Source organism: Bombus affinis, chromosome 10 (assembly GCF_024516045.1).
Source record: "Bombus affinis isolate iyBomAffi1 chromosome 10, iyBomAffi1.2, whole genome shotgun sequence".
NCBI lineage: Eukaryota > Metazoa > Arthropoda > Insecta > Hymenoptera > Apidae > Bombus > Bombus affinis.
Window position 1 is genome coordinate 8,218,030 of NC_066353.1, and position 27,425 is coordinate 8,245,454.

Consider the following 27,425-nt stretch of genomic DNA (forward strand, 5'->3'; position numbering starts at 1 on the left):
TGAAGTTTGAAAATAGAATTTTATTAGCTACAGTAGCAAAATACCTATTCACTTAAATATTTGGCTTCACACGATTACCAGGCTAAGTTCATTTATATTAATATACAATATGTAAAATATGCCATATTGGATATGGGCAGTGTCCGTAGTAGTACGATGAACTTACTTTTCATACAAGATTTACGAGATATAAATATACATATAATATTTATAATAAACTTTTATATATATATATTATTTTACATGCTAGAAAATAGTACGCTAGGCACTTGTTTGAATAGTTATAGAAATAAAACTTACGGCATATACGATTTCGTGATGGGAAGGAAAGCATTTCGCGGGAAATTCAAAGGCGGCAGTAAAAACAAGTGTAAAACGAGATTTTTGACCAAAGAAAGGATCAACGAGGAAAGCAATAGGAACATGACAAGAAAGATAAATACACTGGTCCACGAAAGTATTTGAACATTTACCGGAGAAAACTTTTACGTCCGTATTGTATGAAATACAACGTCCATGTTATATGAAACATTTTGAAATTTCATTATCACTGCAATCAGATACTATTGTCATGATCGTATTGATAAAATTTGTAAACAATCGGAAAATCTACATACATGTTGCGGGATATTTGCCGCAAATATATATTTAGTAAACAAATTAATACAGAGTATGAATAGCTTAAACAAATAATAAATGCCGAAGATGGTGCGATAATCTTTGCAAAATATATACTTGTACCAGATATCGTGTAATCTCTATGTATTTTTTCCGATCTTTAAACTTTATCGATATAATCGCGATAGTTGAGTCCGATTATGGTACTAGTGAAATTTCAAAACGTTCCCTATAATATATATATAGTATATCTATTAAAAAGGTGTCTACAAGCGTCCAGATATATAATACTTTCGAGAGTCTGTGTATGGGAAGAAGAGGGATACGGAGAAAAAGGAAGAAAAAGAAAAACGAAAGGGAAAGGAGACAGATTAAAAATAACGAGGACGAGACACTTGCGGCAGAGGTCAAAAAGAGAGCACGACAAGGAGCAAAAATCTCTGTCAGTTTCTTTCGTCTTCCGCAAATTTTTATTCGGTCCTTTTCCTTCCAGACCTAATTCCGTCTTATGTATAACCTTCTTTATAGTTAGCGATAAAGATAATTGGCGTCGTTTTAACGGAAGGAATAAAGAAAAAGAAGGAAAAAGTAAACAAAAAGGAAAGATGAAAGAAGGAAGAAACGCGGGAAATAAAGGAAAGAGAGCATAAACACGCGGGTTTACATGGATTTACGTGTTCTTTATACACACTTGGCAGCGACTTATTCGGGACCTGAGGTTGCCTGCCTTCAAGGTCTGTTTCTCAGGCCTTTGGAACTGAAGCCTGTCCTCTATCGTCGTCATCCAAAAGCTGATCTCGTTCGAGTAATAATGGCAGTGTTCTTCGTTACATTCGATAAATGGCGTTGTACGGAAATCTTCCAGACAGGATCCGGAACTGGACAAGGATTGTCCTCCACCCTGGGCACCGGCACCCGTATGCTGAAAGCACGTGAAAATTAGTCGAATCCCCGTTTTCCGATATTCGGGATTTCTATCGACGTAAAACGAGAAAAGTTTGAATTGGAAAACGGGGGGAAGCTTAGAATCGAGGAGGCCTGTGAGCGTTTCGACGTAAAAAGTTCGACGAAAAGGTAAAAGGTTGGAGACGCGTGTTTAAGAGTGTGAACGAGGTACTCGTCGAGGCGTGTAGAAAATACGTCGTGTTAAGTACGATGTTTACCAAATAACTTTGAGAGCCAAAATTTAACACGCGAACGTGCATGTAAAGAGACAGATAGAAATGCTTAAAATAAATAAAGATTACAGGGGAAAAATGCGATAAGCATCGCGTGGTGACTTTCTGAATCTGACGAACTAAGTGTTAAGGTGCCTGATACGGTAACTTTTACGAACGAATGTAATTAATCGGGTAAACGTAGTAATTTATTTTTACTTTTCGATTGTTCATTTGAATTTTTATAAAAACTTTCTATGTAATCAAATTTACGCGTTTGAGTACAGAAATGAAAAGAAATGTTCGTACCATGACAAAACTGTATCCGATCCAAAGCCCGGTCCATCCGTGTGGACAATCTGGAATATTCAATGACTGGCTGTGTACGGCTATCACATTCGCTGGAACCTCGCAAACCACGCATCTGTAGAACGAAACGAAATTTCATTTGTTAATACTCATAATACCATTTTACCATGTTCGATAGTTTCGACTTGAACGAACGATTAATTTGATTTCGAGTAACATTTTTGTCAGTCGATGCGATATATCAAATTTATATGTATTATTTAGCATCTGTTCGTAACAACTGCTTCTGGAAGTTGAATTATTAACAAATGTATATTAAATTAACAATTTCATTTTGCATACCCGTTTCTATTTACTCTCATGGAAATGTTTCTAACTTTATATAAACTGAAATGTCGTGACGCTTGCATTGAAATTGCAACTGATTTCCACGCAGAATAAAATTTCATTTTACATAGTTTGGCACAATGACGAATGAAACAATGTAAATAATTATTCCTTCGTTCAAAGAATAGCGTATGCTTTAATTCTTCTTGCAATCTATATTATTAAATATGTTAAATGTTTCGAATATTTGTATCAACGATTTTTCATAACGGCAAGTTGTAAATTACGCATCGGAACAGTCTGTATAAAATTGTAAATTGGAACAACAAATTATTATAATACCCGGATACTCGCGTAAACTTTCAATGTGCGTGTTTGTTACATAAATTATATCCGAGAAGCATGATTATCGAAGCGAGATTCAACGTTTAACATCTAGAATCAATTTAGAAAGGTATCATTAAAATTATTTCGCAGGTCTGTTTTACTTTTCGCCGTACTTAAAACAAATGAATCTACGATATTTTTTAAATAACTAATTCTAGAAACAGTGCTACTGCCTAATAGTAAATCCTTTGAAAGTTACCAGGTATCCATCTATATCAATATCAATCATCTCAACTTGATCTATTGCAAAATAGAAAAAGAGAAGAAGAGACGATAAAAATGCCACAGCGTAAAACCAAGCAGCGTTCATACAAGTAACGCGTCAACGAGATCAACGTCTCGTTTCCAATGCATCGTGTCGAATACGAGATGCAAATAGAGTTCAGTCGAGTTTCCCATGGTAAATGGGAGCAAATTGAACGAGATCTATACGATTTCCTTCTAGTCATCGTGACAAGTCAATCGATCTCCGTTCGGCTGAACAAATCGCGAAAAAATTACTTATATCTTTGGAGGTTTGTAAGTTGTTTAGAGAGATACAGCGAGGTTGTAAATTAAAATGCTACTTAGCAACATCGACTGACGATGCCACGTTCGAGGTTGTATGCATCTCGTAGAACCTCAGATCATCTCAGAAGCATCTTGAATCTCGGATCACAAAAGTCTTTTTTATAACATACAGATTTTTTTTCTCGAATAGTATACTACACTCTATCTTTTTAAATACAGCAGTATCCGAATTCCCATTATACGATTACTCTAAAATATTCGAACTCTCTACAAGGTACATGGCACATGGCACATGGTAGGGTGGCAACATAATCGTGTTTAACGGTTGATCGATGTGGAACGGACGTTCGTTCCGCGACATAGATCCACGCTACAAGAAACATCTTATTCGAAGGAAACGTAGCTAGGCATTCGATGTGCTCCGGCGATTTTGTTTCATGGAAACGATCAACGTACCTGGAGATGTATTCCTCTATCGCTGTCCCCTCAATAGGCATCATGGGAATTGCTTTAGTGGTCGACAACCAGTAAGAACGATCGCTACGACTTGCATAGTTACAAACGTTGCCGGTGTCGCAGAAGAGGAACGGCATCGTCGAGAACTTTCGTACGCACGAGCCGGCGTGACCTGTTTCGTGATCATTTATTAGACAGATGAATCAGAATAGACGAAGGGGAGAAGAGAACAAACTGAAGGCACATGCAAGGACGTAGATATCACATAGATAATACGTATCGATACGCTTGCAATCGACTTCGTAATTATTTCTCTATCTAGCGTACTCGGCGCATATATACATGTACATTGGCTCACGAAAGTATTTTGGCAGTCAATTATCATTATATCAATAAGTCAATACCATTTAATGGTATCATCTTTAGAACTAATTATATACATATTTAATAAATGTTTTACGTTGACGATATACTCGTGTCTCGTGAGAAGAATATTTTAAAAAGTTTCGTATAACACAGATATCATATTACAGGCAAATGACATATTGCTTGATATCATTTGGTTAAAAAATATAATATTTTGAAATGAACATTTCACCTATTATGATCTAATTACGGAGATATTATTTAAGTTAAGGAAAAATCGAACAACAAATACTTTGGGTAATTTAATTTTCATCCGTGGTACTTGCCTAAATCTTGTGAGTGCGATCTTTCATTGCCATCCGTAGATAACATACTGTATCCTTCCCAGAGTTGGATATGTCCAGCATCACAAATAGGCACTCTGTCAGTCTGACTGTGTTTTACCAGCAAGATACCAGTAAGGTAGTCAGGCGCAGCTTCGCATGGTAGTCCTGGTTCTCCTGGTTCACCCGGATGACCCACGGGTCCTTGAAGACCTGGCAAACCAGGAGCACCAACAGGTCCTTGCAATCCTGGTAATCCAACTGGACCTGGTGGCCCTTGAAGTCCTAGTGCACCTTTCGTTCCATGCAATCCTGGGAATCCTGGTTGACCTGGAGCTCCTTTCTCTCCTGGCGGGCCTGGCGGGCCAGTCGGTCCTGCAATAAAAAAAAATAAAAATTCAAATATAAAATATGAACAATAACTAAATTGATAAGTAACGACATAAATATAAGTCAAATTAGTACAATTATAAATGATTTACCAATGCAGATACGATTTATAAATTAATTACAATTTATAAATACAAGTAAATGATTTACACATTGAACTGTTCGAAAAGTCCGCAGCAGTTTTTATTACGAACTTTTGCCAAATAGTAAAATGTTCGAATATATATAAATATCGTCCATAGCTTGATACTAAATGGAGTTAAGAAGAAACATGCACGCTAAAAATTTTGGATCTTAGCCGGAATATTCAAGTGTATTCGTCTCATTCATTGAATTTAGTATAGTCAAGTTATTACTTGTCACGATATCTATAAAACTTGAATTTTCGATATTTTGACGTAATTGACCGTACCAGGGTAACCACGGTCTCCTTTTGGTCCCATCGGTGGTTCGAGGCAGTCGAGACCCCTGTCACCCTTCTGACCAACAAACCCAATAGCACCCATTTTTCCCATTGGACCTGGGAATCCTTTTTCACCTTTCGCTCCATCCAGACCCGGTGCACCCTCTAGACCAGGCCAACCTCTGTCACCTTTTTCACCGGGGAGTCCATCAATTCCGGGAACTCCTGTAAATTTAGTAAAATGAACGTGTTTACAAAATTACCAAACGTATTCCAAATAGAATAAGATGAAATTATTTGAATTAAGTTTAGTAGTTGCCTCGTAATTTACCAAATTGGATAATAAACAATTTTCATTATCGTCTTGTATTTGCACGAACTAGTTTTCCGATTGCGTTAAGAAAGAAAATTTTGATCTTAGAGATTAATCATGTTCAGCACTTTACCTCCAAACAAAGACAAAATTCGTGATCGGGTAAATGAAACAAGAAGTTTATCGATTCAGGATGTTAAAAGTTGCGAGTTATCCTAAATCTATTGTTTGTTTAAAAAGAAAAAGAAAAAAGATGGAAATGGTACTGACAAAGGGAGGTTTTAAATAACAGAAAATAAACAGCAGGAATCTATTGGATGATTTAATAATTTATTAATCCCTGTCCATTTACCTGGGTATCCTTGTTCTCCCTTTTGTCCCGGCAGACCTGGTTCTGGTATACAATTTACACCTTTTTCACCTTTTGGACCTACTTGACCCGGGAGTCCTCTATGACCTGGAGCTCCATCTTGGCCTGGTAAACCAGGAGCACCCATAAGTCCCATATCACCTTTCTCGCCCTGTGGCCCGATAGGGCCATAAGGTCCCTGATCTCCTTTATGTCCTGGTAAACCAGGTAATCCTCGTTCTCCCTTCTCTCCTGGTCGTCCTGGTACTCCTTCTCGTCCGTGCTTTCCTGGCAGACCTGGTAGACCCTTCTCACCCTTGATAGTTAATCCAGCAATTCCCGTAGGTCCACGTGGACCTTCTTCACCTAAAATAACACATTTCACATAGTCGATCAAAGCTTGATCTTTTGCAGACACAATTGAATTGCGTTAACGATAGAAAATGTACGATAATAAATTAGAAATTGAGAGTACCTTTAGGTCCAGGGAGACCAGGTGGACCTGGGTTTCCAACTGGACCTGATGTGCCCCTATCTCCTTTTTCACCATCATAACCAGCTAGACCTACCTCACCACGATCCCCTTTCTCTCCAGCTATACCTCGTAATCCTGGCATACCTGGTTCACCTTTCTCACCCTTGATCGCAACTGTTGGTCCAGGTTGTCCCCGGTCACCTTTTTCTCCAGGCATACCACGGATACCAGGTTCCCCAACAAGACCTTGTGAAATAATTAAATCCATTAGTTTCTACAAAACTAGTTTGTACACTATCTTAGAAAATTGAAAAGAGTTTCAACCTCTTACCTGGCAAACCACGGTCTCCTTTGCCACCGTTGAGGCCAGGATGTCCTGGAGCTCCCACATCACCATCCAAACCAGGGAAACCAGGTGGACCCGGTGGACCGATGTCACCCGGCTCACCTGGTAATCCGTCGATTCCAGGTGTTCCGGGTTCGCCTGGTGGACCCATTGGTCCCTGGTAATTTAAAGATATTTTAAATTAAACTCCTTGCTATGGATTTTCATTCATTGTAAAGAATAAAACGTACTATATCTCCTTGAGAACCATGGAAACCTCTTACTCCAGCGTCACCTTTTAGCCCTATAGGTCCTGGTAAACCATCGCGACCTGGCAGACCAGGTTCTCCCTTAAGACCTGGCAATCCGTCTACACAATTACATGACAATCCACGTTCTCCTTTGTCTCCGTCAATACCATCTCTACCAGGAAGACCAACAGGACCACGGATACCTGGCATTCCTGGTTCACCTTTCTGTCCTTTCTCAGAAACTAGACCTGGTTCTCCTTTGCGTCCCTAACGAGATTAATGGTTACAATAAATTTGCAATTCCCACTATCTTCGTTAAATCCCAATTGAGCATAATACAAATTTGCTGTGATAAGGTGTAATTAAATACAATTAAAATATCTTTAATTGTATTCATTGAAAGAGAAAGAAAGATACAAGTTTTATAACTCAAAAGTATAAAAGCTTATTACCTATTATCATATTAAGTAATAAATACCAGTTAATAAATATATATAATATTCCTTTTCAGCTTTTTCAATTGAAGATATTATAAATATCGAACAATTAGCTTAAATCAGCATTTACGAATGTAAAAAAACTTACTGGCAATCCTGGTAAACCTTGATCACCTTTAGGTCCTTGGTACCCAATAGTTCCAGGAAGACCAGGTGGACCAGGATGACCTATATCTCCTTTTGGTCCAGTTAATCCAGGGCGGCCAGGTTTTCCTTCCATTCCACGTAATCCAGGGAAACCAGCAGCGCCTTTTTCACCTCGTTCTCCTTTCAAACCAGGTGCACCTTCTATACCAGGTCTACCTTGTAAACCAGGTAGACCACGTCTTCCTGGGTAACCTTTCGATCCATCGATACCCGGTTCGCCACGATCACCTTTGATACCTGGGAATCCTGGGAGTCCTGGTTTGCCAGCCTCGCCCGGCAATCCCGGTTCACCTGATACACAAAACAATTACGTTTATATTACAATTATCATATTACTTTGAAATATGAAGTGAATGATTCACGAGAGACACTTACAGTGGCTACAAAAGTTATTTATGCACCATTGTATTTGCTATAACATTTACATACGACTTAATTAGTTCCAAGTATTTTAAATTTTGTATTATCTAGAAGTGCTTTCTTATCACTACAAAAATTTGATGCCACGAAAACGAAATTGTGGAACTTGATAAAGAAAACGTTTCATTAAAACGTAAGGGCATGCGCAAATACTTTACATAACCACTGTATAAACTGTAGAATTTAGGAATTGCATACCTTTATTTCCGTCTATACCAGGAATTCCAGCAACACCAGGCGGGCCTGGAGGTCCCATCGGACCAGTATCTCCCTTTTCTCCTGGCGCACCAGGCAAACCGCCTATGCCTGGAATACCTGCATCACCCTTCTCTCCGGAAAATCCTGGCAGACCCGGCAGACCATCAGGACCTTCTTTTCCTGGTGGTCCTGGAAGACCTTTCTCTCCCTTTTCTCCTGGTGGTCCTGGCAATCCAGGGCTACCCTTGACCGAGATACCAACTTCACCCTTTGCTCCTTTCAACCCTGCGGCGCCTGGGAACCCTCTGGGTCCTTCACGACCAGGTTCCCCAGGGAAACCCATTGGTCCTATGTTACCCTTGTCACCACGAGGTCCTGGTAATCCTCTTGGTCCAACTGGCCCAGGTGCACCAATTGATCCCGGTGGTCCAGGTGGACCCTGGTCACAATAGTTTATTATTATGTTACGAATACATGAGTATATAATTCTAAATTTGTAAAGCTAATCAAAATTGTAATGAAAATAAATAACAAATAATTGTATCAAATACGAAGTACAATTTGTACTTACCGAAATACCTTGTAAACCTTTGTCACCACTTAACCCATCCCTTCCGGGAGGACCAGGCTCTCCCTTTTCACCAGGAGCACCTCTGTCGCCTTTAATGCCTTTAATTAATTCATCCGGAATTGGACACAGACCTATTTAAAATAAAAGTAATCAAATTACTTATTGAGCACTGAAACGGTTTAAAGCCTGAAATGATACACGAATTCCAAGAAGTATAAAGCATATCTACCAGGTTCTCCTTTATCTCCTAATGGACCAGGTTCACCCTTTGCACCTGTTTCACCTCTTCGGCCTGGTTCTCCATGTTCTCCTTTCACACTAACACCAGGTTCTCCTTTTCGACCAGGAGCACATGGTCTTCCAGGAATACCATCTTGACCAGGGAATCCACGATCTCCCTAGAAACAATAACATGATGAAAAGTTTTGAAAAATTATTTAACGCATTTGCTGCCCCGATCACTATTTGCGGGTTATAAAAATATTTGTATAAATTCGATAGATTCGATGATGATTCCAAAACGCGGAACTTTGTTAATAAAAAAAAATATATCATACGTGTATTTCAAAAGTCACATAAGTTAAACAAATTTTTCAGGAAAAACAGAAAACTATTTGGAAACATACAAAAAATTATTTACGATAAAAGTTATCAGCTGTTCTAAACAGATTTTATAGTATTTCTACGTAATAGTACACGTATTTGATATTTTAAACATACTTTTCGATTAAACGCATCAAAAACCAATTAAGAATTATAGAATTACATAATTATTTCGAAATTTGAACGGAAGAAATTGACAGAATGATAAAGATTGAGATCGCAACAACTTACAGCAATACCCTTGGGTCCTGGGAAACCTTCAAATCCCATCGGACCTTTTTCTCCAGGCGGACCAGGAAGACCAGGTGGACCATCTCTTCCTACCGGACCTCTCACACCTTTATCACCCTTTTCTACTTTAAGCATGTTTTCCGTAACCACTGCTGGAATACCAGGTTCTCCTTGTGGACCTGCTGCACCAGGAATACCATCTTTTCCCTAGTAATCGGAAATACACGATATAGTAACGATTTTCTATTACATATTAAAATTTTAATTCTACTTAATTATAAATTTCCGGTACGTGCTGGTAAACTTATCTACATCCCATTGGATACTCTCTCGAAGCTACGTTATTTTAACTCAAACGACTTGAATTTAAATAACCTGATAAATCTGTGCGAGTCTTTTCAAAATATTTCCTTGAAATACAAAATGTAAAATAATGTGCTGAAAATACCGGAGGCCCTGGTGGCCCAATTGGTCCAGGTAATCCGTCGCTGCCAGGTTCTCCGGGGAATCCTCGTTCTCCAGCCGGGCCTCGTGGTCCAGGAAGTCCAGGTTGTCCATCGAAACCACGATCACCTTTGATTCCTGGTAATCCCGGCAGACAGTCTATACATCGCCCTCCTATCTCTCCCTTCTCACCAGGTGAACCTGGAAATCCTGGAATGCCGTTTTTCCCTGGTGTTCCCGGCTCTCCTGGTAAACCAGGTTCTCCGGGCGCTCCTGGAATACCATCCACGTCGCCAGGAACTCCACGCGGTCCTGCGTAACCGCGTTCTCCTTTTTGTCCTTTCTCGCCATCTCTACCGGGAGCTCCGTCCATTCCTTTGGGACCCTATACACGTTTGGTAATTTTCGAAATATTATTAAGTATTAAAATTAATATTAATTATCAAACGAATTGGAACTATCAAACCAGTCGAAATAACTGGCATCGGATTTATTGTTTTTCCAATTACATATTTAATTAACCATGTAAAACTTATTTAGATACGTGTTAAAGGCCGGTAACTCTAGTGTTAGGACTTGGACAAACTTCATTCTGAATAAAAACACATTTAAACAAATATAAAAATATAAAACATCCAGTAAAAAAAGAATTCTTGTATTGGATCGACCTATTAAATATTCGAGTATCGATTCGTATTGATTTCTGAATAAATACCCACCATAATCGACGCGCCTTTCTCTCCTGGCAACCCTCGTGAACCTGCTAAACCTGGCGGACCATCAAATCCACGGGGACCTGTTGGTCCAGGGAATCCTGTGATCCCAGGTTCTCCTTTTGCTCCCTTTTCTCCTGGCAAACCCTCTGGACCAGGAATACCTGCTAAACCAGGTCCTCCTGGTGGCCCAATAGGACCTCTTGGTCCTGGATCTCCGGGATATCCATCGGCACCGCGAGGTCCAGTGGGTCCTGGAAAACCTTGAGGCCCTTTTGGTCCTGGAGGCCCTGGCGTACCTTTCCCACCCTGCAATTAGTAATCACAGGCAAAGTTTTTATTTGAACAAGTAGGATTTAATATCTCAAAAATAATTATTCTGTTATCATTATACTATCATTCTTGTCATTCTATCAATTCAGATGAAAAGTTATATTGTACTTCAATTCTAAAAATATATTTATGTTGCAAAAAGAGGTCATTTAATCTATTCGTTTCTTACGAAGATTAATGTTGGTAATACTTACTCCAGGTGGACCAGGTGGTCCTCGTAAGCCTGGAACACCCATAGATCCATCTCGACCTGGTTCTCCTTTCTGTCCAGGACGACCTGGAAGGCCGTCTAATCCGTCGTAACCCCGATCACCTTTGCGTCCAGGTGGACCTGGAGGTCCAGAGAAACCATCCCGACCCTGAATATAGTAAATGTACAAATTAATTTACATCATCCTGCATTTTTACTTTACCATTAACATTGCTGTTCTCCTCGCTTCTTATTCACGTCCTATATCTTTCCAAATACTTTTCTTTTTGCAATACTTTGTTTAAAAAGAGCGTTAAATACACAAAAGGTAATGAGATTATATTGAATACCATAACCAAATATTGAAAAACTATGTAGACTTTAAAAACGTCTATTGAAATATAATAATCATTTTAGATCATATAGATCCAAGGAGAACAACAAGTTTAAATGAAACGAATAAATATACTTACACGAATACCTGGTGCGCCTGGAAGACCTTTTTCTCCTTTCATACCTGCAGTGCCAGGAATACCATGATCACCAATTGGTCCCTGTTCTCCTTTTTGACCGTCCGACCCTCTTTCACCCTATCATTGCAAATGAAATAAAATAGATATAAAGGAACAGATCGTATATAATTGTACAATTGCTCGTTATATTTGCTTGTTGCATTTTATATCCCATGATACTTCATTTAGATACTCTTTGACTATATAAATAATGTATACAAATACAAATTTTTATACACTAAATTGCTCATACATATATTTGAATTTTTTTAAAAACTAGAACCTAAAAATTTAAAACATTAGTGATAAAATCTATGTACTCTTTGTTTATGTTAATTTTGTAAATGTTAAGTATTTAAAAAGAATACCGTGTCTCCTTTTTCACCACGATCTCCCTGTGGACCTGCTATTTCTTCTCCCGGATGTAGAAAGCCGCCGACTGCAGGCGATCCAGGAGGTCCTTGCTCTCCCTTCTGACCTTTGTCACCTTTCGGACCTTCAAACGCAAGACCCATGTTTCCCTTTTCTCCTCTTGGTCCTTGTAGACCAGGCGGACCCTGATTACGATAGTTGAATATTTAAAATCACGATATCCTAGTATTATCGTTTATAGATTAACTCTTCACCAATATAAGTGTCTTGTTTATCAATAGATAAAGAGTAGAGAAATTATTATTTTCAATGATTACAAACAATAACGGCATAATGGTATTATTGCAAACGAACGATATTAAAACGAACTTCGCTTTTAACACGGTTAAGTGTACAGTGAGTCAAGAAAGTATTTACGAACAGTAACTTACATAAGGACCACGATCACCCTTAGGTCCAGGAAAACCACGCTCTCCTTGTAATCCTGGTTGTCCTGGAGGTCCTCTGACGCCGTCTATACCCGGTTCTCCCTTTTGACCTACAGGGAACCTACCAGCGAACCCTGATTGACCTTTGTCTCCCTTGGGCCCTCGAGGACCTGGATAACCACGAGGACCTGTATCTCCAGGACGACCAGCAGGACCAGGTTCACCCTGAAAGATAATCGTCAAAAAATTTTCACATTTTCATTTTATACTACCGCATATTCTCATCTTTCGTTTCAGAATTTCTCATAAATGCACAAACATCCGTATTCTCGTAATAAGTATTACTAATAAAAATAATTTGCAGCATGCGTACGTCTGTTCCATTGCAACCATCACGACCAGGTAGACCAGGAGCTCCGGGCGGGCCTTGTACTCCAGGAACACCACTTATACCCGAGAATCCAGGTATACCCATTTTACCCTGGAAAAAATTATTGTTAAAATTAAAATTATTGTATATTATTATTATAAACAAAAGCGAACGTTAATAGTAAAACAGTACGTACTCTGTCACCTTTGGGACCCCGTAGTCCTTGAGGACCAGGATCACCTTTTTCTCCCTTTGGTCCCAAAAGACCTTCTGTTCCAGGAAATCCTTTTTGACCTTTGGGTCCCTGTGGCCCCATTAGACCTGGCGGTCCCTGTACACGTAAGTCAAAATGAATTAAAAATTCACAAATCTAATATAATACAAAAATTATATTCATTTAATTTGTTCTAACATTCTGTCGCAGATATCTGTTATATACATGTATATATCATAATGCGTGTTTTTGCAATTACTCATATGTTGTCCTATAACTCACACTGAAAGGAAATTTACATCAAATTACTTTCACCTCTGAATTAAAAACCCAACCATCGTAATTTAGTAGGAAACAAAATAATACAACAGTAACACTGATTTTATAGCTAATTCTTTTCCATTCGTAACTCCAATATTTCCATCGAAATTAACATTCGACATCGACGCCTCGTGTGCTTCTCTCGTATTGTCTTGAACTATAATATCCAATTATGTCTTACAAGTTTACATTTTCGTGATTACCGTAAAAAAAAGAAACAAAAATAAATTTTGCATACAAAATTCCCCTCGACGAACACTTACTCTGGAACCTTTCTCCGCGAAACATTTTGGCACGCAGCAGGCCGACCCGGTACAGTTTCGTTGTGGCTTGTATCCTGGAACTGGCACAACCGTGTAACTGCTCGGATAATTTTCCGAGTCTCCGGCCGCGCCATATCCACCACGTTGCCCTGAAGAGTATCCGCGTTGTCCATAAGGATCTCCGCGTCCATAATCGTCTCTGGATCCATAATTTCTATCGTAGCCATCGCCAGAAGAATCTCTGGACCTTTGTTCTCCACCGGCCTCTCCTCTTCCGTAAGGGTCTTCGTAACCTCCAGATCTTCCGTAAGGATCGCCAGCTTCTTGATTGTAAGGATCCAACGGGGTCTGATCTTGACCTTGGTTGTAAGATTCTTGATCAAAGCCTCCTGAGAGGAGAAGATTACTCGCGTTAAACGAATCGGATAGACGATCTATGAGATGGAAAGATGGGAATGAAATCGTATGAATTGGGACGCTGGTTTTCGTGTTTAACGCCATCACAACAAGTATCATCTTAAAAATAAACTATAATCGTTACAGGGAAGGTATATGCAAATTTATATTTTTCAAATGTAGGCAGAAATGTTATTTCATAGAATGAAATCCCTAGATAAATATGACGATACGAGGAAAGAGACGTGAAATGAGAAAAGGATTGTAAACGACTATTAACAAACGCGCAAATGAACCGAAAAATATAAATTTCGTTGACGTTAACATAAAGAAGTAACTTTAGCTGAAATCGTAATTCAAAATAATTTTTCACCCAAAACGCGCGAGCTTGGAAAATTATAAAGCCGTGCAATTGCAGAATCATAAATGAGGGGCGAAGAAAATGTTTCGAAATAAAATGCACGTTACTCGTCGCAGCTTTATTTTGTGAAATTCGACAAATTTCTCGTCTGTTAAAGTTTTGTTCTTTTATCGAAATAATTCGTTCGAAGCTCGAGCGACATCAGTTTTATGCCTTTTCAAAATTCAATTTCCTATTAGCCTATTAAATTTTATGGAACACCATAAACTCGTGCGCGCGCGCAATAACCGCTGGCACTATCGATTAATAGGAAACTATTACACAACGCTGTAAAGACAAAAGATAAATGTACGATCCTGTTAATTAGCGGGCCGAAGTTGAATTCGCAAATCTGGAGATATTGCGACGGGATCGTTTCGAAGGGAAGAAGGTGAGCGCTGTTTCTTGGAAAATTGTTAACAAATAGTACGATTAATACAGGACATATTCTTGCTACTCGTTTAAATTTTTAACACGATCGTTTCGATAAATTATTTCAACGTGCTTTAAATTATTACACGACTTTACCTTTATGTTATTTACATATGTATGTAAATCACGATGAATAATATGAAGAGGATTAAGAGGAAAATCGTGATAAGTGCATTTTTACTGATTTTTTAATTTTAATATTTACATTATGACTTAAAAGAAATAATTGTTTGATGTGCCACGGGTTTTTCAGAGGTATAAAGTTGTGTCAACGATCGTTTAAATTTATTACCATAATTAGTTTGATATCCGCCGGAATCATCAGTTCTCTGATTATATTCATCGCCATCAGGGTATCTGTTGTACCGATCATCGTAATTCTGACCTTGATAGCCTTGGCCTTGATTATTTAAGTACCGCCTATCTTCCTCAGAATCTATACAGTAGAATGCAAGATCAACTTACCGTATATGTTATGTCAAATTATTATAATATTATTCAAAATGACAAGTTTCAAGAGTAGAATATACTCAAAGTATTTAAACAGCACAAATTAATAATCTTCAATTAAGAAAGTAGAAAATGATAAAGGAGAAGCAAAAATTAATAAACAGGATTAATAAACCAGATAATCGGTTTAATAAAAGTTAAAGGAAAGGCTACATAAAAATACGAAAAAGAAAATCAACTAAACGATTTATCCGGAGAAGAAAGAAGCAGTGCAATGATTTTCGGAAACGAGAAATACTATTTTAAAGTTTCAACCGAGGTATTTATTCGCGTTTGCAATAAATTTTTTCTAAAGATAATCTTCCATTTCGTCAGTGTATAAAAAGGATATAAAAAGGAGTTATCTAGATATCCATGCATAGAATTGAAAATATTATCCAATTATACTTATCGGCAAGAGGTGGAGCGAAATTTTTGTTCTATGCAGAGAAAATCAAGAAGAGATAAACCCCGTCGTTACCTTCGTTGTTCGTAACAAAAGCTCTCCATCGTGGTGAAATATTATAATCGTCGTCAGTACTATTTGGTTTTCCAATATCACCTCGTCCAAGTGGAACAACAGGCGGAGGATTGTACGGCCATGATGTGTGGTTATATTGCTGAAAAAGAGAAAGATATAAAATAGAACAGAGATTTTATTTGACGACTTGTTCGAAAGGAAGTAACATTGTTTAATCGCAAGAGAGCATTCATTTTTTATTTTCTATTGCAGTTATAGTAATCTTTTAACACGTTCGCTACCGCAGTACGTTCACGAAAAATCCTATCTTGTTATTTCTACGATATATGTAATAATACTATACAATTTTCATCGATTTTCATCGTAGAATATAATCGTCTAAAATATAATTTCTTTGCAATCAAGCACGTCAGCTATACATATCGTTTATTTCGTAGTTTAGAACAATTAAATTTAAATTAATTTTTTACGCAATATTTATTGATTGCGCGTTTTTGTTATAAAGACGGTACTGGAACTTTCAGAAAACTATGATTTTCCAAGTTGAACGGTAAAAATGAGATTGAAATGTTTCGAATAACTTATCAAATAAATTGTGAATTCACGTATCTTCTGAAACTTTGTATAACTTGAAGTTTTTTCGATATGAAATCAATTGTCTACTTGTCAGTAGATCAAGCAACCGATTAGAATCAATCAGAATCAATCAGATCTCAGTAATCGATACGAAGATGCGCGATAAACGTAAATATCGATTGAGCTGTAGATCATGCAGATCTGAGGCTATTGACTGAAGGATCTATAAACTACTTTACCGACGGAGTATGACCAATCGTTCGTAGACGCTAAATCGATCTAATTCGATGAAAAATACAATTTTCGAATATGTATAGTTGCTTACGGAAAAAGTCAAAGGAGTTTGATAGAATATTCTAACATAATTACGATTGTTATCGTATTGCAATTACACATATAGAACAAACTGATCATAACACACTAAGCTTTGTTCGATAAATATTTGCCTATGTACTGACCTTTCCGAAAAGAATAGTGTGACTGTTATTCTTAGAAAATACAAATAACTTTTTCGCTTTGCCAACTAAAAGTGAAATAAATAAATTAATAACGTAATATGTATTGGCTATATTCGACTTAAATTTAATAATTGATCCAGAACGATAAATGTGTATATACATGCGTGCCGTGTATAGAAAACGATTAGATTCGGCACAAATGAATTAAAACGACGTACGGGATAGTACTTGAAATAAAAATTTGTCACGAACTTTAATTCTGTAAATTACGAAGGAAAAAGGAACATACAAATAAAAAATGTTTGATATAATACGACTTGACGATTAAGAGAAAAGTTACGTTTCGCGCTAGAACAAGAAAGCATAGCTAAGCGTATGTATCAAATGCCTAGATATGAAGACTAAAAACGTTTTCAAGAGGATCTTCTTACATCTTAATATTTAATAGGTACTTCTGAGGTTGCATCAACTGTCGATAAGTTATCAGCTACGCTTCTTGTATGACAGAGCACATTTTATTTTTCATTAATTTTTAATTCGAATTTTCATGATCTACATTTTACGGCGATATTAAATAACGATGTGTAAATTTCAACCAAAAAGTAAACTCCATAAATCCAAAGCATCAGGATCGATACTTAAGCCTTCCACATATTCTCTAAAATATCTTCCGACATCCGAAAAATCACGTAACATCTCAAATACACTATGCAAACACTCACAAGATGAACATTAACACGAGCGGTATAGCGTAACTACGAATCTACCAAAATGTTTAACGACTCACGAACGACAGTGCATCGTACGTGCATATAATAGAGCGACATCTTTTTCCAAGAGATATCTTTCAACTCACGCGGACCAATTTCTATACCTCGATCCCTGATCTAGCCCTGTCCGCGTACGGCGACCATATTATACAAATTAGCTCGATTCGGTCGATGCGTCATCGCGTTCGCAGAAAGTCATTGTCTTGCCCTCGTTTTCACGTTTTATCCTTTTTAAGTTTCGGGATGGTACGCGCTGACAGGAAGCGCGGCAGATAACGCTTCGCCCGTTATCGTTTTGAAGTGACGCGCCGCACGCTGTTCCTCTTTGGTTCCCTTTCTGGCCAGCCTCTCTGCCGCGCGTTTCCCTCGAACATTTCCTTCGAAAAAGCTGAATGAAATAGTACGGGCTTTATCGAAACAGAAGATAATCGTGTCACGTCGATGCCGTACATCTTGGGAAACTACGAGAAGAGAAGCGGCAAAAGTCTCGAAAATTCTAAAGGCGAACAATTTTATCACCGTTTACACAAGTATTTGTCTACTTAGCGAATTCGACGAGTTACGAATTTAGAGGGTTCTCTCGCGAGAGAAACCATAGAAAATGTTTATGTACGTATTGTAATATTTTTGCGATCTTTGCTAAACATATTTATTGATTAAAAATCGCTTATTTTTACAGAAATTTGTAGCGGACCATATGTCGTAACAGATTCGCATAATTTGTCGAATCTTCGTCCTGAATTCTAATAATACGAAGCGATACAGACATCTGGACGCTGATAATACGATAATTCGCAACGACCTCGTCACGAGTTACACGCGAAACTGATTTACTGACATCACTGCTGAAAATATGTACAGGATTATGTCTTCTCAATTCTGTGATGCAAGAATATAAGATCTTGCTACGGATATGTCGAACTTTTGATAGAAAAGTAAAAAATTGCTGTTTTTTTGATACGTCGCGAGTTAAATCATTTGTACAATTTCTGTTAATTCTTACGATTTTATAAGATAAATTAAATTTTCCTTGAATTTTCAACCAACAGTCTAAGTACGTAATGTTCTTCTACTTTTATTACATTTTGATCCCACTCGCGTTTAATTGTCGATACAACTCTAAAGTCCCGATTAATTAGGATCTTTTAGATTAATCTTTTATTTATATAATTATCAAAAGATTAGTTGAATAGAGTTTGATATTGTAGAAGATTAGACGAAGTCAGAATTTCAGATATAGTAGACAGATCAATGGAGATCGTAGTTGCAATTTGAGATTAAGAAGCTGCTATGAATACGAAACATAATTATCATACGATAATGTACTTATTTCCAAACAATGAATCATAGATATTACGTAACGCTTAGCGCTACATTAGCTTTAAATTATTCCATTTACCTACAATTTATGCGTGGTAAAAAATAGAAAAGATGTATGCGAGATTATTTATTACTATGACCACATTATGATAATACTATCAAAAGTATAAAAGTTGGAAAAATTGTTATTTCCGAGCTAGTTTTTCATCTAACAACTTTGTCATTTAATTAACGAGCACAAAGTAACATAAAACCTTTCCGAAATACAATCACTGAATACTAATTGCTTAGATCATACATGTTAATCCATATTCGCTATTACTACCATTTAAAATTAATGATATTGTAATATATATTATTATATATCGACAAATACAAGTTACAATTCTAGCAAATTATAATTCTAGCAAATTTCAAAATTCACTTTGTTTCGATTTGCCGTGATATTACATATTTCATTTTGAATTACTATTATACGTATATTTGTAATTAATTTGTATGTACGTTGACTTTATAGAAAATGACAAATTACCAGCCTCGTAATACTCGGTCCGAAAATATTGGAAAAATAATAATCAACAAATATAATCTCCATTCTCCTCGATTCACAAAATGAAATTCACAAGCTTGATACTATCTATAGTAGAATATCTATATCTACGCAAACATCGCAAATTCTCTTTCCTTGCAACGACAGACAACGACCAGAAGCATGCACCTACCTATAAATCTCATACGCCAAGTTCCAAAAATCGAGAAATTTATTCGAAGGTATATTTCCAAAAGTAGAATCTCCGTTTCCTCCTTTCGACCAAACCTCCAACCAAATTATCATCAACGTCACACGCATCTCTATCCTCGAGCATCCACGAAAACGACTCAATCTACACGGCCATTTCGTTCAACGAAGCCAGCCCAATTTTCTTATTCTAGATACCGGGACTATCTTCTCGTGACGGTTCGAGAATCGTTCCTTTTATCGCGTTTCTTAGCCGCCTTCGTGAATCCGCGATTACGTAACCAATCAGCCATCGCGTTCCAGCTTGGATCCCGAACGATCCTTTTTTCCTTCGATCCTCCGTCATTGCTGTTTGTCAACTTCACCTTGCTGTATTCCTCCTTTCATTCGCAGGGGCTGCTGCAATAAACAGGCAGCCCTACTTTTCAGTAATTCCATTAAACTCAAACAGAGCTCAAGTCAAAATCAATTAAAATCAAGGCACTCTTTCGAACCTACTGTAAAGTAACAGTCGACTGGTATCCGCATTAATAACTTTTAACGTTTCTTCGATATGAAACTCGTAGGAACCGTTCGGGCGTCACATCGATCATCCGTAAATTGAAAAGAACAAGAATGTGACGATGTTACGGAGCAACATGTATCTCAACAAGATTAATACGGTGTAGGACGAGGCTCGCTAATTCGTTGGTCAGCGATCTTTGTAATCTCGATGGACGACGCGTATTCATAAGAGCCAAGTGTGATATGTGTACGTTAATACGATGAAAGGAACCAAGTAATTTACTTTGTCGACGACATACACGGTATGGCGAGTTGAAAACTACGCCAGTGAATATTAAGATTTCGTGAATTAAGATTCCCATCCCATTAGTTTCATAGTTGAGTCATGACTTTACCCTCTGCAATGATACGTTTTCATGGAACGAATTCTTACAACGATAAACGCAGCACGCTATTTTAGGAAATATAGCGATGAACTGACTCGTATCGTTATGATCCTTACGAGCCAATCATGCGAGAACACTTGTAAATTCAAGGCTGAAAATAATTAATACGGAATATTTTTCAATACATTTTCAAAATCATTTGTCCTATATACTATACGTAAAATCACAGGTTTGATGAAAAATTCTATCGCGGTCAGGTTATGAGTGATAAATTACAAGCAAAGAGAACTGAATTACTTCATTCGGTGAAACTGTTATCGCGAAACGTGCAACAAGACTCGTTATCAACGTTGATCAAAGCCTAGTTACACAGGCGTTTATGCTCTTAATTAGCGCATTCAGAATTTCGTTCGATGCGATTTATCCGGCGAATAACGCTATCTTTAAGAGTTTTTAACGTGCAATTGACTTCACGACGATCATCATTAATCCCGCCGCTCCGTAAACCCGTTCCTCTGACTAAACACTTTCGCTACGGCGCGAGTGGTTGCCGCCTCGCGAAACAATTTTTCACGTTTCACGCATCACCGAGCATGCACGAGACGCTAAAATTTAAACGTCGCGTAATAGCAGCTTGCCAACTGTAAAAGATATGGAAAGAATGGAACGTTTTAACGTTACAGCCGGTATGCAGACACCTCGGCTGGTGCATCCGAAACATCGAAGAGAGCTGATCGGCTAATCGATTCGTGTCATCGTAAATCACGAATATTCCGCGAATGAAAGTGTAGAATGCAGCTGCTAACGATATACGAGTAAAACAGTCAAAATAAACATGCTTCTCATCCGGCGAATTTGCTGTGCAAACTTCTTAATCCTATGATGTCAGGTAAAATAAAGAAAATACGACGAGAACAGAACTACTGTTCAAGCCTGCGTTTAACGTAAAGTAGGATTTTTCGTAATAAAACTAAAATACCTTGAAAACGAGCAACATTAGGACTTTTACGTCAAGGAGTTGCAAAGTTATTGTTATAATCGATATCGTATTTCGTTATTTTGATTTGGAATGCTTTTTTTTTATCTTACGTAATTTGGATTAGACTTCGACACGTAGAAACGACGAACTGTTATTGTATCCAATTTCTTTCTTTTTCTTGTTCTGTCCCCAAGCTTCGACGAAGAAAAGAATTGAAAGAGTGCTTACTGCCCCCAAGAGGGTTTCGTCAAAATATTTTATCGAGCTATAATAATCAAATTTTTGACAATCAGATCTCAATCGAGCGCCCGAACTTCGGGACAACTAATTAATTTCACCATTCTCGACAAAATTGCAATTTCTACAATTCGAAAATTCTTCTGTTTTACGTTATTACGATAGTATACGTGTACTATCATCGTAAATTACCGCGACAAAGGATGAATTTTAACGATACACGGATTAAAATCGGATCGCGTAGCGAATAGTAGATATCTACATACACGGCTGCATTCGACCATAATGATGGTGCAAAGGTTAAACTCGATTCAACCCCAAAACGCAATCTACCAACCCAATAACCTCTTGCAAAAACGAACATGCGGTCGTGGAGAACCAAAAAGGACGATCGAGTTCTTTAGACGATGGTAATCCAGCCGCGGTCAATTCCAAACTATTTTCAATAGTGACTAAGCTGGCTTATGTGCTTGTACGCGCCGTACACGTGTACGTGGCGTAATAAAATTACACAAAGCGCGGTTACGGCGTCTCGTAGGCGAACTGGTCGCTAACAGACGGCTGCCCTATTTCGGATTTAACACCTTTCCGTCGTTGGTCGACGACAAATCTGCTGAAACGTTCTTATCGCATCTGCGACATGATCTTCGCGTTATCGACCGCGTGCCCGATGCACGCTGCTCGGAAATAACTTTGCTAAAAGAGAAATAAGAACGCTGCAGAGCATTTTCTATCTCTACGTGTATATAGCAACGTTATCGAAAACAACGTACTGGATAATTTAACAAATTTGAAGAATTTCTACAGTAACCTTTTATCAAATTATAACGAAACAATATAGAGATAATGTCTCTGTCCTTGGATACCAAAGGAATAAAAGAAGAAATAATAATATTCAAAACTTGTTAAACGATAAAACAATTTTCTCTGTTTCGATGACGCAACGTTGAAACTCACGGATAAAGAGCGAACTGGAAATTTTTATTCTTAGATGAATAATTTAACTCTATTTATATGTCTAAATAGCAGTATAGGTTTGTTACTATTTATCGTGATATTTAGAAAACTTGTTCGTAAGATATAAGCATGAATATTTAATTACTCTAGAAGTCTGTAAAAGTTGTTCGAAGAATTCGTTAGCAGGAAAGATAACAAATTTGTATACATGGGAAAAATTGATCGGAAGAAGCGATGGATATATTTTTCGACGGGAATTTTTCGACCAAGCTGATATTTTTAAAAGTAGCTTATCGAAATTGTATCGATTTTGCGAGGGATCGATGGAAGAACGGCGTTTTGGAGCAATTCGTCGAAATGGTGATATGGCGTGCTGAAGAGACAATTTCTAGAGTGGCATAAAGCATTCCTTGGAACGATTCGGTGAAATATGACGTGCAATTGGAGAACAATTTCTTGTTATCGTTGCTCGAAATCGAGTTGTGTAAAACCGGTGAACAGTTTCGCGTAGCAATTTATCGAAAGTACCGATATCCTATTCAGATGAAGATTGACTTTTCGAAACAGTTCGTTAGCCATGGCATCGTTATTATATGGAACTGCAGAATGCTCCTTTTCTGCGATTCATCGAAATTACGTTATAAGAGAAATGAATTTCCTTTTTTCAAGTAGTATATTCAACTCGTAGAGCAATTACTTTTGCACAAATTTCTATTATTTGCTACGATTCTATTAATGCTATCGGTAACAACGTATTATCGCTATAAATATATGATATCGTCTCATGTTACTGTTTTATAAATATTGTCTAACATAAACAACGTATTATATCGGCTTTGGATTAATTGATCACTATCGATCATAACACAGTAACAAAATATGATAGCTATTAAGTATGTACTAATTGCTTAGAAACTACAACTTGAGTGAGTAACCTTGGGCTAACTGATCAAGCTCACTTCCAATTATATCATCCAACCTACGTTAGCGTCATCTAAAGATAAAAGATGCCTTCTAACTATTAAACAACTACAGGTTCTATTAATTACAACCGTGGCCATGACTCGGCAGACGCGCAATTTAATTAACAAAACCAACAAATCATCGGAGGATTCCCATATGATTTCCGAAACAATTCCATCGATTTCGTTCAACGGATGGATAGAAAAATTCTAAAGTCTGGCAAGCGTTTCCGTAGAGGAACGTAAGAACGTAAAAGCACAACGACGCGATGCGATGCGACGCGACGCGATGCTCCGAATGATTTAATCGCGTGGGCAATGAATGTGCTGGCGCGAGTCGTGCGTGTTACGCCAGCCAAAGATCCGTCGACCTTCGAATCGAGCTTTTTCGCCCTCGCAACTCCATCGGTTCTCGAACGTGCACAGTGCACACAATGAAGCGAACAGAGGAGGAAAGACAGAAGGTCGGAGAGCACGCGCCACGAAACGCGATCCTCTCGGTTCGCGGTTGACTTTTTAGTCGTTCGATGCAACGCTCCATGCACGTGCGTTGCGTGCTCGAATGTACCAACGCAAAGGCGTAATCGATGAATGAATCGAACCGATCGCAGACATCTTCTCGTTTTGTCGGCGTCGAGCGATATACAGAGTGAGAATGAGTCACGATTCGAGAGATTATCGAAATTAAAATGACGGTTGTACGTACCCCACCAACTATCCCGGCCAGGAACACTGCGGATGCGACGAATCTGAAAAGACAATTTTTCCTAATTATTCTACGAAAGTGGAAATTATCATTTTGTTGGTTCACTCGCGTTATTATAGATTCTCGACAATTTGGAAAATTTCACAGTAAATTTCTTCTGTTCAGTTTGTTAATAAATGTGAAAAAGAAAAGAAAACTGCTATATAAGTAACTTTACAAATATTTATATCGTTTGTTTGAACGAAACCTCGGTTTCCAAAAGTTCTACCGTAGAAGCGTCGATAAATTTTGTTGCGTAACGACACGAAGTTTAAAAATCGAACGAATAAAGTTCTGTGAACGAACGTTGCAGCCTATAGCTCGTCGCTCGTCGATTTACTGATATCGTTCGTTAGTAAATTATCGTGCAAGCAGACTTAAACGTAATAAAACACGGACAAATCAATTATTTTCTTATACCTTAACACCGAAAATATTAGAAAATATTGAAGAGAACGTGGAGAATTTATTTGATCTGGAGGAAGCTACGAACGAAAGTGTAAAATGTAAAATTAGGAGGTTTCGTTGCAGTTATCGACGATCAAAATGCAAATCTTCGACGTGAATTAAATCGTACAAATAAAATAGAAAGCAAAATACAAGAGGAATTTTCCAAGAAATCTCTATCGCTTCGCGTATCGGGTTAAAAAAAACAGACAAATAGGTACGTACGTATCGAAAGAAGAGATTAGAGAAATAGGTCACGGTAGAATCATCAAGAATTTTACTAGTCTCCCGCGACACCGCAAATATCAATTATATTTTAAACGTAAAAATCCGTTATCTACATAAATAAAGGCGTCCGAAGAAATATTTCACAGCACTTCGCGCGAAACGTATCGAAAACTAATCTACGCGCGATTAACGCAAAAATACCAATCGGATGGACGGACGTCTTTCGCGATACGAAGCGCGAGACGGTGGTAGGTTCTGCGTCAAAAGGATAATTGACCAGAAATACGCGCGAGTTTCGTCCTTGAAATCCACTCGTCGATCCGTCGGTATGTAACGGGGGGATGAAAGTGCCCCCTCCGTGCATCGTTGAAATACTCGTGGCGCGTGCACCGAGGGAGAACAAGCACGGAGCAATTAAAGAAGAATAAAAGGATCGACCGAAGAAAGATCGGTGGAACGGGAACAGGTACGAAAGGCAGGTCTAGGCAGGGTGACTGCAAAAACTAAGATGTCTCGTGGAACGAGGAGAAGAGCACGTTATTCGACGCACAACAGTAGTTCGTCAGAGTTCACGGAGGTGAGATATGTATCTCGGACGATGCTTCCGTGTCACGTTGGTGGAAAAGCACAACACGAGCAACACGGTTACCGAATGCACGTGTTCGTGCAATATAGAGATCATTGACGTAACAACAGGTTGACGAACCAACGAGATTACCGCGAAGGAAAACGAGTAAGAACGGCGAAAAAGAAGGAAATGGCAGAAGAGGAAGAAGAAGAAGAAGAAGAAGGAGTGGAAGAAGAAGGCGAAGACGAAGAAGGAGGAGAAGAAAAGAAGCAAGGAAAGTAAGGAGAAAAGAAAGAATTTTGGAAAGAAGAGAATAGTAAGATGAATCGCAACTCACCGCAATCCCAACCGGGTCATTTCGACCTCCCTATTCCGCGACGGGTCTAGGGAGCCGAGGAGCACAGGCTAGCACAAGCACCGCACGGACAGACAGTCACAAAATATCGCGGGGAACCCGGCACCGAGTAGACGTGGTGTGTGGACCGTCCCATCCAGGGAGGGCTTTGAATGAACTCGGGTGGAGGGAAGGAAGGTGGAGGCGGCCGCCGAGCCACGCCAGCTAGAATTCCTCCGCCGAAAGGATCGGGAGAGAGGCTTCTCTCGATTCCGCGAGAGCTCGTGTGCTCTCACACTGTGTTCAGAGTCTGTGCCTCCCCCGCTCTCTCAGTGCTGTCCGCTAACTCGCGGCCAAGAGAATCGAACTCTCCAGCCTGCCTCTGCCAACTACGGGACCAGAAGATACCACCAGCAGCAGGGCGCAAGAAGGAAGGACAGAGGGAGAAGCCGAAAGAGAGAGGAAGGGAGGAAGGGAAGAGAAGAGCGTGTGTGTGTGGTTAGAGAGGGAAGTAAGCGGAGAAGAGCGCGTAGAAGAGTAAGCAGAAGAAGAGGAAGAGAAAAAGAGGAAGAAGTTGGAGGGAAGAGGAGCGGCAGAAGAGAAAAAGGAGGAAGAGGAGGTGGCAAAAGAGGAGGAGAAGGAAGAGGAGGAGAGGATTGCTGACCGGGTCGAGGCGAGCTCGATCGCGCGTCGCACGAGGACTGTTGCACGGTCTCAGCCGATGTCGATCGCGCCGTAGGTCTCTCTGGCTCGAGCGAACTGAAGCGAGAACCGGCGAGTAGAGAGCGAGAGGGGAGCATTTACCCGCCACCGTGACGCGGTCGGACGCGCAAGGATACAGCTCCACGAAGAGGAGAAGAGAGAAGAGCGCCTCCTCCACCGCTGACTTAGGCCTGTCTGGCTGCGCGAAGCGGCGACCGATCGGGAGGACGGGCCAACCGGGCCGTCTGTCTGGCCCTTCGACACGCGCTGCGTCGACAGGCTGGCCGACCAGCCACCGCATCGTTTTCCAACCACACGACACGACATCTCTTAACTACACACCAGAGAACTCGGAATCCGAGCACGAGTGTGTACCGTACGAACGAGACGTTCGAATAGCCGGATCAGAGAGTATCGGCTATTTCGCGGGCTGCCGGCCTATTCGCAATTCTCCACCAACGTAAACAGGTAAACGAGGGGGAAAACGAAGAAGGAAGAACGAAAGGGACAAGGAGGAGGAGGAGGAGGA

The 27,425-nt window shown here is 39.0% G+C and overlaps 1 protein-coding gene across 2 annotated transcripts; it reads right to left on the minus strand.

Moving 5' to 3' along the window:
• On the minus strand, positions 1-26,347 carry LOC126921152 (collagen alpha-1(IV) chain). Of its 2 annotated transcripts, XM_050732421.1 has the most exons (27): positions 26,198-26,347; positions 24,579-24,621; positions 15,985-16,123; positions 15,307-15,450; positions 13,787-14,175; positions 13,185-13,319; positions 12,992-13,099; positions 12,622-12,843; positions 12,187-12,375; positions 11,780-11,896; positions 11,311-11,475; positions 10,790-11,092; positions 10,075-10,455; positions 9,627-9,833; positions 9,022-9,190; positions 8,793-8,923; positions 8,222-8,660; positions 7,545-7,894; positions 6,960-7,226; positions 6,715-6,886; positions 6,384-6,629; positions 5,912-6,274; positions 5,256-5,471; positions 4,457-4,828; positions 3,765-3,936; positions 2,085-2,199; positions 1-1,540 (listed from the first exon to the last, which is right to left on the minus strand). In XM_050732421.1, the coding sequence occupies exons 1-27, from the start codon at positions 26,215-26,217 to the stop codon at positions 1,289-1,291; spliced, it is 5,826 nt and encodes a 1,941-aa protein (XP_050588378.1). In that variant the 5' UTR covers positions 26,218-26,347; the 3' UTR covers positions 1-1,288. The 2 variants fall into 2 exon arrangements, with proteins under 2 accessions (XP_050588378.1, XP_050588379.1); XM_050732422.1 differs by lacking the exons at positions 12,622-12,843; positions 12,992-13,099 and having other exon boundaries at positions 12,187-12,314; positions 13,202-13,319.
• Positions 26,348-27,425: the final 1,078 nt, after the last annotated feature.